General features: G+C 37.7%; 1 protein-coding gene across 11 annotated transcripts in view; it reads right to left on the bottom strand.

The window, feature by feature from the left end:
* Positions 1-16822, bottom strand: part of LRRC36 (leucine rich repeat containing 36) — a 49693-nt gene that overhangs the window by 32713 nt on the left and 158 nt on the right. For 6 of the 11 annotated variants that reach the window (XM_073880126.1, XM_073880124.1, XM_073880123.1 and 3 more), the window contains exons 2-4: positions 5151-5278; positions 2154-2346; positions 1279-1375 (exon numbers count right to left, since the gene is read on the bottom strand). In XM_073880126.1, coding sequence (XP_073736227.1) covers positions 1279-1375; positions 2154-2346; positions 5151-5278 — 418 coding nt within the window. Of the gene's footprint in view, positions 1-1278; positions 1376-2153; positions 2347-5150; positions 5279-13179; positions 13302-16750 lie in introns of those variants that run through there. The other 5 variants (XM_073880129.1, XM_073880128.1, XM_073880130.1 and 2 more) reach the window with 5 other exon arrangements.

Consider the following 16822-nt stretch of genomic DNA (forward strand, 5'->3'; position numbering starts at 1 on the left):
AAGTGAATATTTACTATAATTAATGTTTACTTCTGGGTAGTGAAATTACGAGTTGCTTATTTCTTTCTCTCTCTTTTTTTTTAAGATTTTATTTATTTATTTGACAGAGAGACACATAGTGAGAGAGGGAACACAAGCAGGAGGAGTGGGAGAGGGAGAAGCAGGCTTCCCACCGAGCAGGGAGCCTGATGCCGGGCTCAATCCCAGGACCCTGGGATCATGACCTGAGCCAAAGGCAGACGCCTAACGACTGAGTCACCCAGGCGCCCCTGCTTATTTATTTCTTGTGGTTTTTCTATACTTTCCAAATTCTCAATAAGTATGCATTACTTATACCATCAGAAAACAATACTAACAGACACATGTACATGTGTCTATTGGTAGGTACACAGATGTCTAGAAGGATGTATACCAAACATTACTAACTCTTGGTAACAGAATATGGGATGATTTTGACTTTTTCACTGCACTTTTCTGTATTATGTAAATTTTATATAATATGTAAAATGACTTCTGTTTTTCAAAAATAATGAGCATGAGTTTTGGAGTAGAAGATATGGTATCTTATTTTGATCAGATTTTAGTAACAAGAAGTAGAAAAATCTACCATTCAGATACTTCAGAGCCTCAAGGTCTGTTTACTTTTGATTTTGTAGAAAAATGTTTCCCTTACCTTTTAACAAATTAATCTTCCTGGTAATGTAAACCTTCTAATTCAATAGGAAAAGACCATGTACTCATTTATAAGAGTTGGTAAAGACCAAGAAAGAGTTGGTAAACATTTATGGGGATGATATCTCATGGTATTCCTATAAGCTTTGAACAGCAGCTTTAGAGAATTATCAATAATTATTTCCAGGGGCACCTGGGTGGCTCAGCTGGCTAAGCATCTGCCTTAGGCTCAGGTCATGATCCCAGCCCCTCATCTCAGTGGGCTCCCTGCTCAGCAGGGAGTCTGCTTCTCCCTCTCCCTCTGCCCTTCCCCCCAACTTGTTCTCTTTCTCTCTCTCAAATAAATAAATAAAATCTTTTTAAAAAAAATAATTATATCCAAAGCAGACCCAAGAGATCAAGAAAGCAGAAATGTTCCCTCTGAGAGCCAGATTCTCATCCCAGATAAATTTCAGTACGTTGAAGAGATACTTTTATTCCTGATCTGAGGATTCTTACAACTTGTGGAGATTTCTGCCGAAAATGAAGACATTAAGTAGGAATTCACTGCTGTCTCTGTCCGAACCAAACTAAAAAAAAAATTTTTTTTGTAAAGAATTGTCTTACCTTTTTTCCACCTCTAAAAGAAAATTTTCACTGTTGCCCAACTGACTAAAATGCAGCTTGGCAGCTTTTCTCTCACTTTCTCGCACAGCTCGGTCATCTGGAGGCAAAAACCGAGGTCTGAGCATGTTTCTTTTTTGGAGTAAACAGTAGTGGGTCAGAAAACCATATTCACAGAGTAAAAACTAAATATCAGTCTCATATTCTTTTGTTAGAGACAGGTCACAAACTAATGCTATTATGTTGTCACTGGAGCAGGTAGTAACTCAGGGAGATAACAGGGATACCATAGCAACAACTACCACATAGGTGTAACTACCCCTGCAGGAAAGTAGTTTAGGCAGCAAACAATCCAAATGGCCTAGTATTCTGCTGAAAGTTACACTGTTTCTGAAAGAAATTAGTTTCCCCACAATAACTTTCCCAGGGGCAAATCCAAGTTTGTATCAATAAGAAATGTATACTCAACAGTAAAATTATAAAGAAATACAGACTAGCTCATTTGAAGGAATATTTATTGTTCCTTGCCAACTAAGCCACCAAGGTTGTTGTATTCATTTTCTATTGCTAATATAGTTGTAAATTTGGGGCACCTTGAAAAATAAATCTCAACCTGGAAACTCTTTGTTGGTGAGGAAGTGGTGGTGAAACCATCAACTGAAGAAAACTAAAGCTGGAAGTAACTGATAAAATCATAGATTGTCATTCAATAAAAAAAGGACTCGTCATACATCCTGCCAACACAAAAGAATTACATAAATATTGACTAATAAACAAATATATCCTGCCAGTGCACACTGTGGGCCAACACCCAAAGGTTTGGAGGCAGCTCGTTTAATGTAAAGTCTAGGGCAAGGAACAGGGGAGGAGGGTCTCACCCAGTTTCTCCAGAGTTTGTAGCGTGTACACAGCAAAGAGCCTATAATCTGTATCTTTCCTGACAACAGGATTGAGTCTCAAATCTAGTTCTTTGAGGAAGGGTAAAGGCTGTAGGCGGGACACCTCCACTAATGAAGGAATGTTGTTATAATATAAATTCAGGTCTTGGAGTGAACATAAGTACTGGATGCCCTGCAAGGAAAAGACCACATTATGAAACTGCACATAGGTAAGGACTAGGAATCTCACAGATAAAGGTGGAAATATATCTATTACTTCCATCGTTAAACATGTTACCTTAGTCACCCATGAGAAAGGCAGGGTTGAAACTCTTAACTTAGGGGCACCTGGGTGGCTCAGCTGTTAAGCGTCTGCCTTCGGCTCAGGTCATGATCCCAGGGTCCTGGGATCGAGCCCCGCATCAGGCTCCCTGCTCAGTGGGGAGTCTGCTTCTCCCTCTCCCACTCCCCCTGCTTGTGTTCCTTCTCTGTGTCTCTCTCTGTCAAATAAATAAAATCTTAAAAAAAAAAAAAAGAAACTCTTACTTAGATGCCTGAGAATAAGAACAATGCAGCCGATAGGCACCGGATGTCCTATATATTAAATAATCCATAGATATCATACATTTCCTCCTTACAAAATCTGACATGGAAGTATCTGCAGTCAATTCTCTACTGCTGTTGCTCCCCGATTACCCACCCTTCCAGTGGCTAGGCCACGTCACTTTTGCCCTTCTCTCACCCTTGCCACATCCACTCTCCTGACCCAAGATACACCTCAATTTTCAAGAGGAAAGGAGGTAGGCAAAAGAGAGTTGTGAGGAAGAAGGGTATAATTAAAAAAAAAAAATAGGTGTGTGTATGTTTTGTGTTCTTTTATCTCAATGCCTCACATTTAGGATAAATTGAGTATATGGGAAAACGAAACAACACCATATCTAAGTCTTCCCTCTTGGAACAGTCTGGAACCATTCTTGTCCTTGTTTCTCCTTTCAGAATTACCCCACCCCTCTGTTTCTCTGGGATACTGGAGAGGAAAAGCCACAGTATGCCTCCTTTGCTGAAATCTACTATTGAAAACAATTGTTTAATTTTCACGTATTTGTCTAGTTAGCTGCTTTTGTCCAACATTAAATTTCAGGACAATAATTCAAAACATGTACATATATGTACAATCATATCCTTTTCGTAGTAAAAATGCTTACTATAGAAGGAACTTTGTCATTGAGGGTAATTTCAGTAAAATGATTTTCCATCATGTATTTACAAAATAATTTTTTTTATTCTTCTGTCATTCAAAATTTCCATTCTCTTGTTGCAGAAAATTTAGAAAACTCAGAGATATACACAAAGCATTTCTGAATAGAGAACCCTGTTTACACTTTGATTCATTTCTTTCTGGATTTTTTCAATTCCATTAACTTCTACATTGTGAAAGGGTTAGCAGTTAGGAATGGTCTTCAGGGACTTTGGCCCCACCTCTCAGGGCAGTACACCATTAGGACTCTCTTTAAATGTGTCTAATGGCCCAGCTCAAGTAATCTTTTAATGTCTCTCAGTGTAAAAGTCAAGGAAATGACTTCTGTCTTCCTCTCACTTTTCCCACTTGGCATGAATTCACGTATTCCCCAAAGTTATACTAGAAATAATCACAAAACATTTATCCCCTGAGAAAATTAAGTAAAATGATTCAGAACTGCTAGAGATGAACATATGCAGATAAATCATAGATGCAAAAAAATGGAGAAAACATTTACTAAGTGCTTCCTATATATGCCAGTGTACGCATGCTAATCTTCACAATAGTTTTTTGCCCAATTTACAGAAGTAGAAAGAAAGCGAGTATATAAACAAATTATGGCAATGTCCGCTCAATTTTTTAACTTGAAAATTAACAAGCAAGCAAACATACATACATTTGAAAAGAGGAGACCTAAGCAACTGTAAACTAATGCTTTCTGAAACTGATGGGTCAAATATAAATGGCTGCTACCAAATAGTCTAATGACCTAGTTTAACTTGCAGCTTCTGCTTTTAGAGTCCTAGCTGGAAATCTTGCTTGAACTTCTCTTTTAGGGTCCTTTGTTTTAGACTTGGGTCTGGCTTGTCTTGTTGAACAAGTATTCCCTTAAAAGCACAAAACTGGCAGCATAATCCAGGAGATCATTAACTAATCCTGAATAGCATTTGTGAGTCTTTCACCTTGAGTCTTGCAAAGAAGGGCTTAATCAAGACAGGCACATAAGGGTAAAATGGGAACACGTGGAGGAAATACCGTTTGGGGGTCTACCACAAAGAAAACAAAACTTCCACCTCTGTGTGTACACACTTATGTTTGTAGAGCTCTTTGTGTATTTGCTAATCCTCACACTGCTCAAGCCTGCTCCTGTCCACCTTCCTGTCTTGCCCTCTGCTCTACCATCTAGACATTTTTCTTTGTGTTCAAGGCCACCATTTCCTCCTCCTCCTTGAAAAAACCCACAGTAGTAATCTAAACCAATGTTTCTTACTATATACCAACATCATCAGAATCCCCTGGTTATATCCTGAGCCCACTCAGACCGACTAACTCAGAATCTCTCTCAGAGTAGCAACTAAGAATATGTACTTTCACAAGTGCTCCTTGTAATTTTTTACACACATAAAAACTTTGTCCTGTTGCCTTAGATCGTTTAATATAATTTTAGCTGAGTACAAAAAAAATTTCCCCAACATTTTATATCAGAAAATTTCAAACAGAGAATAAAGCTGAATGAGTTTTACAGCGAATAATAAAATTTAGTTTGGAAACACTTAAAAGGAAGATCCTATATTCCCCAGGCTGACATTATCTCTTATTTCTTCCCATTAAAACAACAACTACTACTACTACTACTACTACTACTACTACTACTACTACTACCACCACCACCACCACCACCACCACCACCACCACCACTACCACCACCACCAAAATAAATTGGGCTGAACTGACTAGTCATAGAATATAGAACTTACCTTCAGGCTTGTGATCAAATTTCTTGATAAATCTAAGGATCGGAGGTTTTTAAAATTTCTGAAGGCATCACCAATGGAATGAATTTTTCCAGCATAAGACCCCTGCAATGAAAGAGACTCCACCAATTCTGAAAAGAGATCACCAGTAGATATATTATGAACTCTGCTTAAAAACAGAGTCAGTGAAAATAGGTCTTCCTTCCTCCCATAATCCATTTGTGAAAGGCCCTACATCCAAGGTTCATAGATCAGATTTTCCTTTTAAAAGCAGTGATACCACCTAATACAGTAAAACCAAACCTTGGTTTTATAGCACCCTTGTGTTTCTCTATTCACCCTGAAGGATGTAATAAAAGTCTCCAAAAGTTCTCAAAACAAATTTAAAAAGAAATGTAGCAATCCCAATGCTAGGATTTAGCCCTATAGATTATACTAAAAAAAATTTGCCAGGATATATAATAAATACACGTGGGTATAAACTGCAGAAAGGCTTTAGGATAGTTTAAAAAAAGAGAAAGAAAAAAGAAAAAGAAAATAATCACAGGGTCTATCAGCAGAAGAGTAGAACTTGATGTCCTAAATAACAGTAGATGGATACAATGGACAAAGTGCTAGATCTGTGGATTTCTACAAGTCACTTACTCTCTCTGTACTTCAGATTCCTTATCTGTAAAATGGGGATAATAACAGTATTTAACTCATAAGATGTTGTAATGATTAAATGAATATATATACAAAACTTATAACAGTACTTAGACATGATAATTACTATATATGTGTTAATTATTGTTATGCAGTTATTAAAAAGAATGAGGTAGACTTGTAGATGATCATATGGAAAGATCTCCATGACAGTAAGGGAAAAGTACATTTGTGTGTACGTTTTAAAGAATATATATACATATATATTTATATAATATACTCATATATATGGAAGAAAGTCAACTAGACTTCTAATAGCACTAAAAAGAGGAGAATCTCAAAATTGTCAATAGGAACTCACTGGCAAGTGTGGTAGGCTAAATACAATAGTGATCAAAACTGGAAGGAGGTTCTGCAAGATCCAATTTGCAGGTGAGTGCTAAGGAACTGCAATGAAATAAGGTTTAAGGCGCTAGAGCAGTCTGGACCTTATAAACTCTGAAAAGTAATAAACTGAAGATGGCTTTCAAGATAAGACCCACATCAGGGAGAAATTACTGGGAGGAGAATCCACATTGAATGGAACAGAAACAACAGGTTCAAAAAAAAAAAGAGAAGGTCCAGATACAAGTAGGGAGAGAAGCAAAGATGACAGATACCAGGAAGCCTCAAGTATCTTTTCTTTTTTTTTTTCATGTGAACAGAAGAGGGAGCTCCAAAACCCTGAAACTAGAAAAGCTATTCTGGCCCACCCTTATCAGGTAAAGGTACAGGAAAACTTACTGCACTTAAAGAGCCACAGGAAAGGATTACAGTCCAATTTTATATGAGGTTAATAAAAGAAAAAAGAGAGTATTACCCCTAAAGAGTGAAAGCACTCGAGAAAGATATATCACAAATGAAAATTGTAACTTAATATTTCAAAACAAGCTAAAAGATACACAAACAAAATGTAGCAGTTTTCAAAGTGTGGTTCCTCGACCCCTGAAGGACCCTGAAACATGTACAGGGGTCCACAAAATCAAAACTATTTTTAAAAAATTACTTTCAAAATAATATTAAAATACTGGGCACCTGGGTGGCTCAGTTGGTTAAGCTACTGCCTTTGGCTCAGGTCATGATCCTGGAGTCTTAGGATGGAGTCCGGCATCAGGCTCCCTTCTCAGCAGGGAGTCTGCTTCTCCCTCTGACCCTCCCCCCTCTCATGCTCTCTCTCTCTCTCATTCTCTCTCTCAAATAAATAAAATCTTTTAAAAAAGATTTTATTTATTTGACAGAGAGAGAGACAGTGAGAGAGGAAACACAAGCAGTAGGAGTGGGAGAGGGAGAAGCAAGTTTCCCACGGAACAGGGAGCCCTGTATGGGGCTCGATTGCAGGACTCTGGGATCACCTGAGCCGAAGATAGATGCTTAAAGACTGAGCCACCCAGGCGCCCAATAAATAAAATCTTTAAAAAAATATTAGCTTTTCCACTGTTGCAATTATGGTGTAAAAACAAAACTACTGGGGCCTTAGGATGACTCAAGGAACACTCATAGTCATAGAGTTTTGTGTTTGTTTTTTTTTTTTAAAGATTTTATTCATTTAACAGAGAGACACAGCGAGAGAGGGAACACAAGCAGGGGGAGTGGGAGAGGGAGAAGCAGGCTTCCCGCTGAGCAGGGAGCCCGATATAGGGCTCGATCCCAGGACCCTGAGATCATAACCTGAGAACCGAAGGCAGATGCTTAACAACTGAGCCACCCAGGCACCCAGTCATAGTATTCTTTACCATCACATACCTGCAATTTTTAAAAATAGCCAGTTTCACTTAAGAATGTCCTTTAAAAAGCAGTAAAAATGGTTAACTTTATTAACTTTGAACCTTGAGCACATGTTTTTTATTTGTGTGACTAAATGAGAAATATTCATGAAGTACTTCTGCTGCATAATGAAGTATGGTGGATGCCCTGAGGGAAAACATTTGTGTGAAATTTTTTTGAAGATTTACTTATTTTAGAGAGAGAAAATGCACACAGAGGGGAGGGGCAGAGGGAGAGAGAGAGAAAGAGACAAAATCTCAAGCTGAGATTGAGCACGGAGTTGAGCACAGAGCCAACGGGGCTCTATCTCACAACCTGTGATCATGACCTGAGCTGAAGGCAGACGCTTAACTGACTGAGCCACCCAGGCGCCCTGAGATTGATGACATTAACAAATGAAATTTTTATTTTATATGTTATACAGAATGACATTTCTCAGCATTTGAAAAACATACATAACTCAGTGAATTAATAGCTCTCAAATGACCGATGCACAAAATCATGCATGGGTAAAAGATCCATTTAAATGCAAGATGTACCAATGGATTTCAAATGCAACAGAGTACAAAAAGTACGCTGATATAGTTTCAGATTCCACACACAACTAAACTTTAAGAAACTACCATTTGTCCAGTTTTCATGTCATATCAAAGAAGAATATCCACAATTCTCTGCAAGGCTATTAAAATACTTCCCTCTTTTTGAACCTCTTATCTGTGTGAGGCATTATTTTTATTTTTTTAAAGATTTTATTTATTTGAGAGAGCGAGAATGAGAGAGAGAGAGAACACATGAGAGGGAGGAGGGTCAGAGGGAGAAGAAGACTCCCCGCTGAGCTGGGAGCCCAATGCGGGGACTCTGTCCCCGGACTCCAGGATCATGACCTGAGCCAAAGGCAGTCGCTTAACCAACTGAACCACCCAGGCGCCCCGTTTCTAAAAAATATATTTCAACCAGGGGTGCTTGGGTGGCTCAGTTGGTTAAGCGTCTGCCTTCGCCTCAGGTTGTGATCCCAGGGTCCTGGGATCAAGCCCTACATCGGGCTCCCTGATCAGTGGAGAACCAGCTTATTCCTCTCCCTCTGCTGCTCCCCACTCATCAGGTTCTCTCTCTGACAAATAAGTAAAATCTTTAATATATATATTAATATATAATATATATAATATATATTTTTCAACCAATACATTTCTTGAGATTTAATACAGAAGCAGATATGAGACTCTAGAGGTCTCCAATTAAGACATTAAAGTTATTTTTAAGAATATAAAATGTCACTCCTATATTTTTTAAATATTCTGAAACCAAAAAGTTTGAAAATTGCTGAAAAATGTAAATTAGAATTAGAAAAATTCAGAAAAATTATAAGAAAAGGAAGATTTGAAAATAAAGACAGAACTCAAAAAAAAGGTCATTTAAAAAATGAGGATCAGGGGCACCTATGTGGCTCTAGGGGTGCCTGGGACAGCTTGGCAGTGTCTTATAAAACTAGACATAGCTTACCAGATGATCTAGCAATCATATGCCTTGATACTTGCCCAAGTGAGGTGAAAGTTTATGTCCACCCAGAAACCTCTGTATTTATAGCACCTATACCTGTACAGAGAGGATTATATGTATAAACCTGAATGTTTATAGCAGTTTTACTTATAACCACCAAAACTTAGAAGCAACCAAGATGCTCTTCAATAAGTAAATGGATGGATTAACTATGGTACCTCAACACGGTGGAATATTATTCGGCAATAAAAAGAAATGAGCTTTCAATTGAGCTATGGAAAGACATGGAGGAATCTTAAATACATATGGCTAAGTGAAAGTAGCCAGTCTGAAAAGGTTATACTTATATGGTTCCAACTATATGACATTGTGAAAAAGGCAACAGTAAACAGATCACTGATGTACAGCATGGCCACTATTTAATAATACTTTATTGCATATTTGAAAGTTACTAAGTAGATCTTAAATGTTCTGTTCTCATCACAAGAAAATACATTTCTTTGTAACTATGTAACAAATGTTAACTAGATTTATTGTATGTATACATGTCATGATGTATACAAATATCAAATCATTATGTTGTATATCTGAAATGAATATGTTGTATGTCCTTTATATTTTTTTTTTCTAAGATTTTATTTATCTATTTGAGAGAGAGAGAACGAGAGATAGAGAGCATGAGAGGGAAGAGGGTCAGAGGGAGAAGCAGACTCCCCGCTGAGCAGGGAGCCCGATGTGGGACTCGATCCCGGGACTCCAGGATCATGACCTGAGCCGAAGGCAGTCGCTTAACCAACTGAGCCACCCAGGCGCCCTGTCCTTTATATTTTTAATTAAAAGATTTTTTTAAAAAGTTTAGTGGATGGGGGTGCCTGGGTGGCTCAGTCAGTTAAGCATCCACCTCTTGATTTTGGCTCAGGTCAAGTGTTCTGGGATTCAGCCTTGCAGCCCTGTGTTGGACTCTGCTCAGCTGGGAGCCGGCTGGTGGTGGTGGCGGGGGATTCTCTCTCTTCCTCTCCCTCCGCCCCTCCCCCCTTGCCCCCTTGCATGTGTTCATGCTCTCTTTCTCAAATAAATAAATCTTAAAAAAAAAAAAAAAGGTTACTGGTTGCCAGAGATTACATATTAAATGATTACAACTGTATGACATTCTGTAGAAAGTAGTAGTAAAAAGATGAGTAGTTGCTAGGGGTTAAGTAGAAAGGGAAGGATGAACAGATGGAGCACAGAGGATATTTAGGGCAGTGAAACTATTCTGTTTGATACTGTAATGGTATAGACATGACACTATATATTTGTCAAAATCCACAGAATCAAACAACACAAAGAGTGAATCTTAAGGTAAACAACAGACTTCAGTTAATAATAATATACTGGTATTGGTTCATCAATCATAACAAATGTACCAAATGCAAGATAATAATAGGGGAAACTGTGGGGAGATGTGGGGGAAGTATGAGGGGGGAAGAGGGAGCTTTTATAGAACTCTCTGTACTCTCTGCTCAGCTTTTCTATAAACCTAAAAATGCTTTAAAAAATAAATTCTATTAATAAAAAAAAGGAATGAAGTACCCATACATGATAAAATATGGATGAACCTTAAAAATACCATGCTAAGTGAAAGGAGCCAGATATAAAAGGCCATATATTGTATGATTCTATTTATATGGAATATCCAGAGCAGGCAAATCCATAGGGACAGAAAGCAGATTAATGGTTGCCAGGGGCTCGGGAAAGCTGGAAATGAGAAGTGACTGCCTAATGGGTATAGGGTTTCCTGTGGGGCTGATAAAAATGTTCTAAACTACTAATGGTAATGGTTGCGCAATGAACTAAGTGGCACTAGATTATATACATTAAATTTTATAGTATGTGAATTATATCTCAAAAAAATTTTTTTCCTGACTTTGAGGGCAGCATATTGGTAGTCCTGTAGTATGCAATGGTCTGGTACCCTAAGAATCTGTTACCATGGGACAAAAGCTAAGGTCAATTATAATTTCTATCAGTGCCCTGAAGCATTTCTCATGCCTTCCCTCCTCCCCCGCTCTGTTTTGAAGGTCAGACATTTTAATATTTTTAAAGGAACCAGAATTATCATTCAAATGATAAACTGCCACAGTGACAGATATTCTTTTATGATGCATATGAAGTGCAAGGTCTTAAGAGATTATGCATTCAGTTTCAACGTTTATAAAGAGAGTGAAGACAAACAGATCAGAGATCGAATAAAACATTGCACATCAAAGATGTCAAGAGCAACAGAATAATCTTCCAATTTTAATATATAAGCTACATAACCCCAATGGGTCAAAACACGTTTTGCTCATGAAAATAACAAATCAAGTAAATAATCTCTGTATGGAAAACCATTTATATATAGCCCACTTGGAAACTGAATTCATAATCTTTAATAAAGCTTATTTATAGGGATGATGAAAGAGTTTCAAATAAGTAAAACTGAAAAAAAGCCTCAAGAGTCAGCCTGAAAGATTTCCCACCACCCAAAGTAGGGACAAGTTCAGCAGCAATTACGATAATAACTGCAATAGATTAGAACACACCAAAAACACTTAAATCTACGAATTTATAATGACACTAAGAAAACAAAACAACTCTCTTATTGGTTACCTTTAGAGGATGCTAAGAAAACAACTCATTTTTCCAAGAACTGATAAATAAGCTGGAAAAAAAAAGTATCCTGTCTTTGCTGTACAAACTGTGCCTCAAGATAACCAAGAAGTTGATAGGAAATGTCTTTTTATATAAGTCTTTTTATATAAGTCTTACAACTCATAAAAATGAAAGATAGAAAATTATCATTTTGCAATCCCTAATGAATTAGTGGACTTTACATAGTCATGTTTAATAGCTGATAATGTCACAAAAAGAACACCAGATAATTATATACTTCATGACAGTATACCTTCATCTGTGAAGTAGTCTTGCAAAAAAAACAAACAAACCTGAATCAAATCAAGCTTCACTTAACTAGCAATTCATAGGAACAAGAACTGGGGAAAATGTTAAACGTCTTAGGAATGTAATGAGCAAAATCCAGATTGTAAGAAACTATTCAGGACAAATGGCCTAGTTTCTCTAAGAACAATAGAAAATGCAAGGAAAAAAAGAAGGGGGAACCTATGGATCAAACAACATTTAAGACAAATTATCAACTGTATAATGCTAAGTAAAATAAATCAAAGAAAGACAAATACCTATGATTTCACTCATATGTGAAATTTAAGAAAACAAATGAGCAGAGAAAAAAAAACAAAAACAAAGACAGACAAGCCAAGAAACACTCTTTAACTATTGAGAACTGATGGTTACCAGAGGGATGAAACAGGTGATGGGGATTAAGGAGTGCAATTGTCGTGATGAGCACTGGGTGAGGCATGAAATTGTTGAATCCCTATATTGTACACCTGAAATGAATGTAACACTGTATGTTAACTATATTGGAATTAAAATTTTTTTAAAAAGACAAATATCAACCAATTACAGTATACCGTACATAGATCCTGAATCAGAAAAATTTTATAGGACAGTTGGTGAAATGAGAAAACTGGTTGCATATTTGATGATATCAAGAAATTACTATTAAATATTTTTAGGTTTATAAGTGATTATTTTTAAAAGAGTTCTCTTTTGAAGATATATACATTAAAATATATATGGGTTAAATCATATGACAGGGATTTGTTTCAAAATAAACAGTGCAGGGGGGTAGGCGTGGGTAGAAGTTAGGTGAGGTGCAGATGAAAGAAGACTGGCCATGAATTGACAATACCAGCTGAGGTAGGGTGATGGGAGTTCATTATTCTGTTGTCTCTACTCTTGTATATATTTATATACTGCCATTAATAAAAAATTATAAAATAAGTGATATATGTAGAGAATATTTCTGGAAAGTTATCCAAGATATTGGTAATAGTGATTGTCTTTAGGAGAATTAGGTCAGGGCCAGGGAAGGGGGGTGGTCAAGACTCACCCTTCACTGTACAATAATTATATTACCCATATAATAAATTAACTGAATTATTTTTAAAAGCCAAAGAAGTACATATATATTTTCTCTCCTTACCAAATAATTATCATCAGCATACAAATATGTTCTAGTATATTGTGTCTTTAAAAAACTTGTTCTTGGGGCGCCTGGGTGGCTCAGTTAAGTGTCTGCCTTTAGCTCAGGTCATGCTCAAGGGGAGCCTGCTTCTCCCTCTCCCTCTACTCCTCCCCCTGCTTGTGCTATCTTTCTCCCTGTATGTATGTATGTATGTATGTATGTATGTATGAATAAATAAAAAAAAAATCTTAAACCCACTAAAAACTTCATATCATATCCCCCAACTAGTATTCCACTTCTGTGTTCTCTTTTATGGCCACATTTCTTAGGAAAGGTCTTACCTTCACTAGCTCTTCTCCCTCACATATCATTCCCTTTTCATCCCAACCCAGCCTGGCTTCCCTCCATTCTCTCGAAATTCCCCTAAAGTGACCCATGAGTTCCATGTTGCCAAATCTAACAGACATCTCTCTGCTTGCTTAGCCTGTCAACAGCATTTGGCACAGCTGACCATTACTTCCTTGATATACTACCCTTTCTTAAATTCTAAGACACCAGGTTCTTCCTTCTCTATTCAACATCTAAACATTGAAATATCCCAAGATGGGTCTTAAACCTTCTTCTATTCTCCATCCACATTCTCTAGTTAGGTGAGTTCACCCATTCTTATCACTCTAAGTATTACTGATTTGCTAATGTCTCCCAAAATTCACAACTCTAACCCTGACCTCTCTCCTGAGATCCAGACTTGTATTTCCAATTGCCTACTAAAAATTTCACATTTGAATGTCTAGTAGGTATTTTAAACTTAACATGTTCAAAACAGCATTCTTGATTCGCCTTCCCCAAGCCAATAATTCCCATAGTCTTTGTGCTCTAACTAAACAGCACCATTGTCCAGCCAGCAATAACCTAAACCAAGTTTAAGTGTTATCTTTGAATCTTCCCTTTCCCCAACTCCCATAATCAATTTTTTTTGTAAGTCTTGTCCTATCTACCCACAAAATACACCTTGACTCTGTCCACTTCTTTTTTTTTAAGAATTTATTTATTTTAAGATTTTTTATTTATTTATTTGAGAGAGAGAGAGAATGAGAGATAGAGAGCACGAGAGGGAAGAGGGTCGGAGGGAGAAGCAGACTCCCTGCTGAGCAGGGAGCCCGATGCGGGACTCGATCCCGGGACTCCAGGATCATGACCTGAGCCGAAGGCAGTCGCTTAACCAACTGAGCCACCCAGGCGCCCTGTCCACTTCTTTTTATCTCCACTGTCATCCTCCTAGTCCAAGCCATTCATTATCTCTTATCTGGACTACTGTAACAGGCTTCTAATGGGTGAGAGTCATATTTTAAAAATAAGTATTAGATCAGGACACATCCCTGCTTAAAATGCTTTCATGAAAACTGACAAGCTGATTCTAAGATTCTAAAAGAGAATAAAGGGCTAAGAATAGCCTAGACAACTTTGAAGGAAAAAGAGGGAGGTGAAGGAGGGCACTGACTTTACCAGTTATCAAAACCTACTGTTAAGCCACAGTAGATACAAAAGCGTGATACTGGTGTAGGAATAGACAAACAGAACAGTGGAACAGAACAGAGAGCCTAAAAATTTACAAAGGAACTTGGAATATAGCAGAGATACTATAAATAGGTTCTGAGGAAACTGGCGATTAGTATAAAAAAATACAATTATACCAAATCACACATTGTATATAAAAATAAATTCCAGGTAGATCAGACTTAAGGTGAAGAGCAAAGCAGCAGAATTTTTAGAAAAAAATGTTATTCAGCAGTGTAGGGAAAAACTTCAAAAATAAGACCAAAAAATCACAAATCATAAGGAAAAATAAACTTGACTACTTTAAGATGAAAATTTTCTGCATGACAAAGGATAATTTAAACATTTATGGGAATTTTTCAGTACAGGGAAATATAACAAAAAAACAAACATACAAAACAGTCTATAACTGCACCACAAGATCATCCCTTTGGACATTAAAAAGAAAATAACACTTATTACATAGCCAGAAAATTCCAACAGTACAGAAAAGTACAGAATAAAAGTAAAAGCCTTTCTCCCCAAAGATGACCACTGTGATTTTTTAATTTCATAATGCATATAACAGCACATTAAAGTATTGATAAGTAAAAAAAAAAGCAAATTGCCAAATAATAGATATGCTCTTATATTTAAAAAAAAACACCTATGTGTATATGTTTGTATAAGTAATGGAAAAGGTATGGAAAGAGGGAGAGGGAAGAATATTCTTTTAGTTTTGCATTGTTTGAGTTGTCAGAATGAGCACAATTTTGTTATTCAGACAACTGTAATAAAACAAGCAAACAAAAACAAGCAAAGAAATCTGCCATGTGCCATTATAGCTGGAGAATTTAAGGAGTATATGCTCTACCCCCAACCAAATAAAACTAAATCAACATTTTTTTAAAGGCAAAAAAAGTACAGAAGTGTCAAACCAATAAAGCTTTTCTTAGCTAACTTGTAAAACAGGAGAGCTCAAAGTAGTTTGAAAAAGAAAAAATAAACCTGAAATATCTGCAGTCTATTCATATACACACCACAGCACTACCTTTGGTTGGGGGTGGAGAGATTTCCAGAGGAAGGAAAGATTAATAACCTCTTCATTCATGTAATGTTTGTACTAGCATGCCCTAGTTTTTATAAATTGTAAATAGTAAATAATTTTTAAACAAAATAAAAGCAATTATTTCATATCCCACAAATAAATCGTACTAGAGGAAGAAAGGCAACTTTTTGTAAAGGTTAAAGCACAGGCTCTGAACTCAAGAGTCCTGGGTTAATAAACCCTGGCTGTGTCACTTTGGGCAGGAGGCTAAACCTAATTTTAACCCATCTGTAAAATAGGCACAATAACAGCATCTGCTTTACAGGCCTATTACGGGAATTAAATATTGCGGGGCGGGGCGAAGCATTTAACACGGGGCCTGGCATTAAGGATAGAGTAAATTTAACAAGGGTAAAAGTTGAGTTAGGAATGCTGATAAAACTTTTCAAACATTCCGACTCCTTAGAAACTCAAACAAGCTCCGTGAATCAGAGCCCAGGTCAAAGGTGGGGTCGGCAGTGGCTCAGCCAGTTCCCTCCAGCGCCTTGAGAGACCAGCGAGCTGCTTGCCATCGCTTTCACAACTGAGGCCCCTTTCTGAGTGTCTCTTAAAAGGAGGCCACACATCCGGACGGATCAAAGAAATGGCCAAGTTCTTGAGGCGGAGACTAGACGAAGAGAGGGACTGATAAGGGAACATCCTTCCCCATTTTATCCCAAACAGGAAAAGCCCTCCTGGGTCTGAAATTTCAGAAAATGCCAAACGAACGCCCTTCGTGCCTTCCTCAAGAGCACCGCCACCTCAAAGGCGCTTCTCAGCACGTCCCTTCTCCCGCCAATGCCCCTCTTGGGGCTCCGTTTCCTTCCACTAGCTCAGACTCTGTCCAGTTCTGTTTCCGGCCGCAGTGTCCCCTTAATCTACTTTCTCCTCCACTTCAGACTCCGTTCGTCTCCCTCAATTCCTCGCCCTCCTCCCCAGACTCTCAGGCTACTTCACGTCCTTCACCTCCACCTCAGTAACCCCTTCTCCGTCTCTGGGACCGCTCCTCCGCCGCCATTCCGCCGCGTCTACCTTCGG

Source organism: Callorhinus ursinus, unplaced genomic scaffold, assembly GCF_003265705.2.
Source record: "Callorhinus ursinus isolate GAN/ISIS: 27379988/994484 unplaced genomic scaffold, GSC_fseal_2.0 scaffold37, whole genome shotgun sequence".
NCBI classification, from domain to species: Eukaryota; Metazoa; Chordata; class Mammalia; order Carnivora; family Otariidae; genus Callorhinus; species Callorhinus ursinus.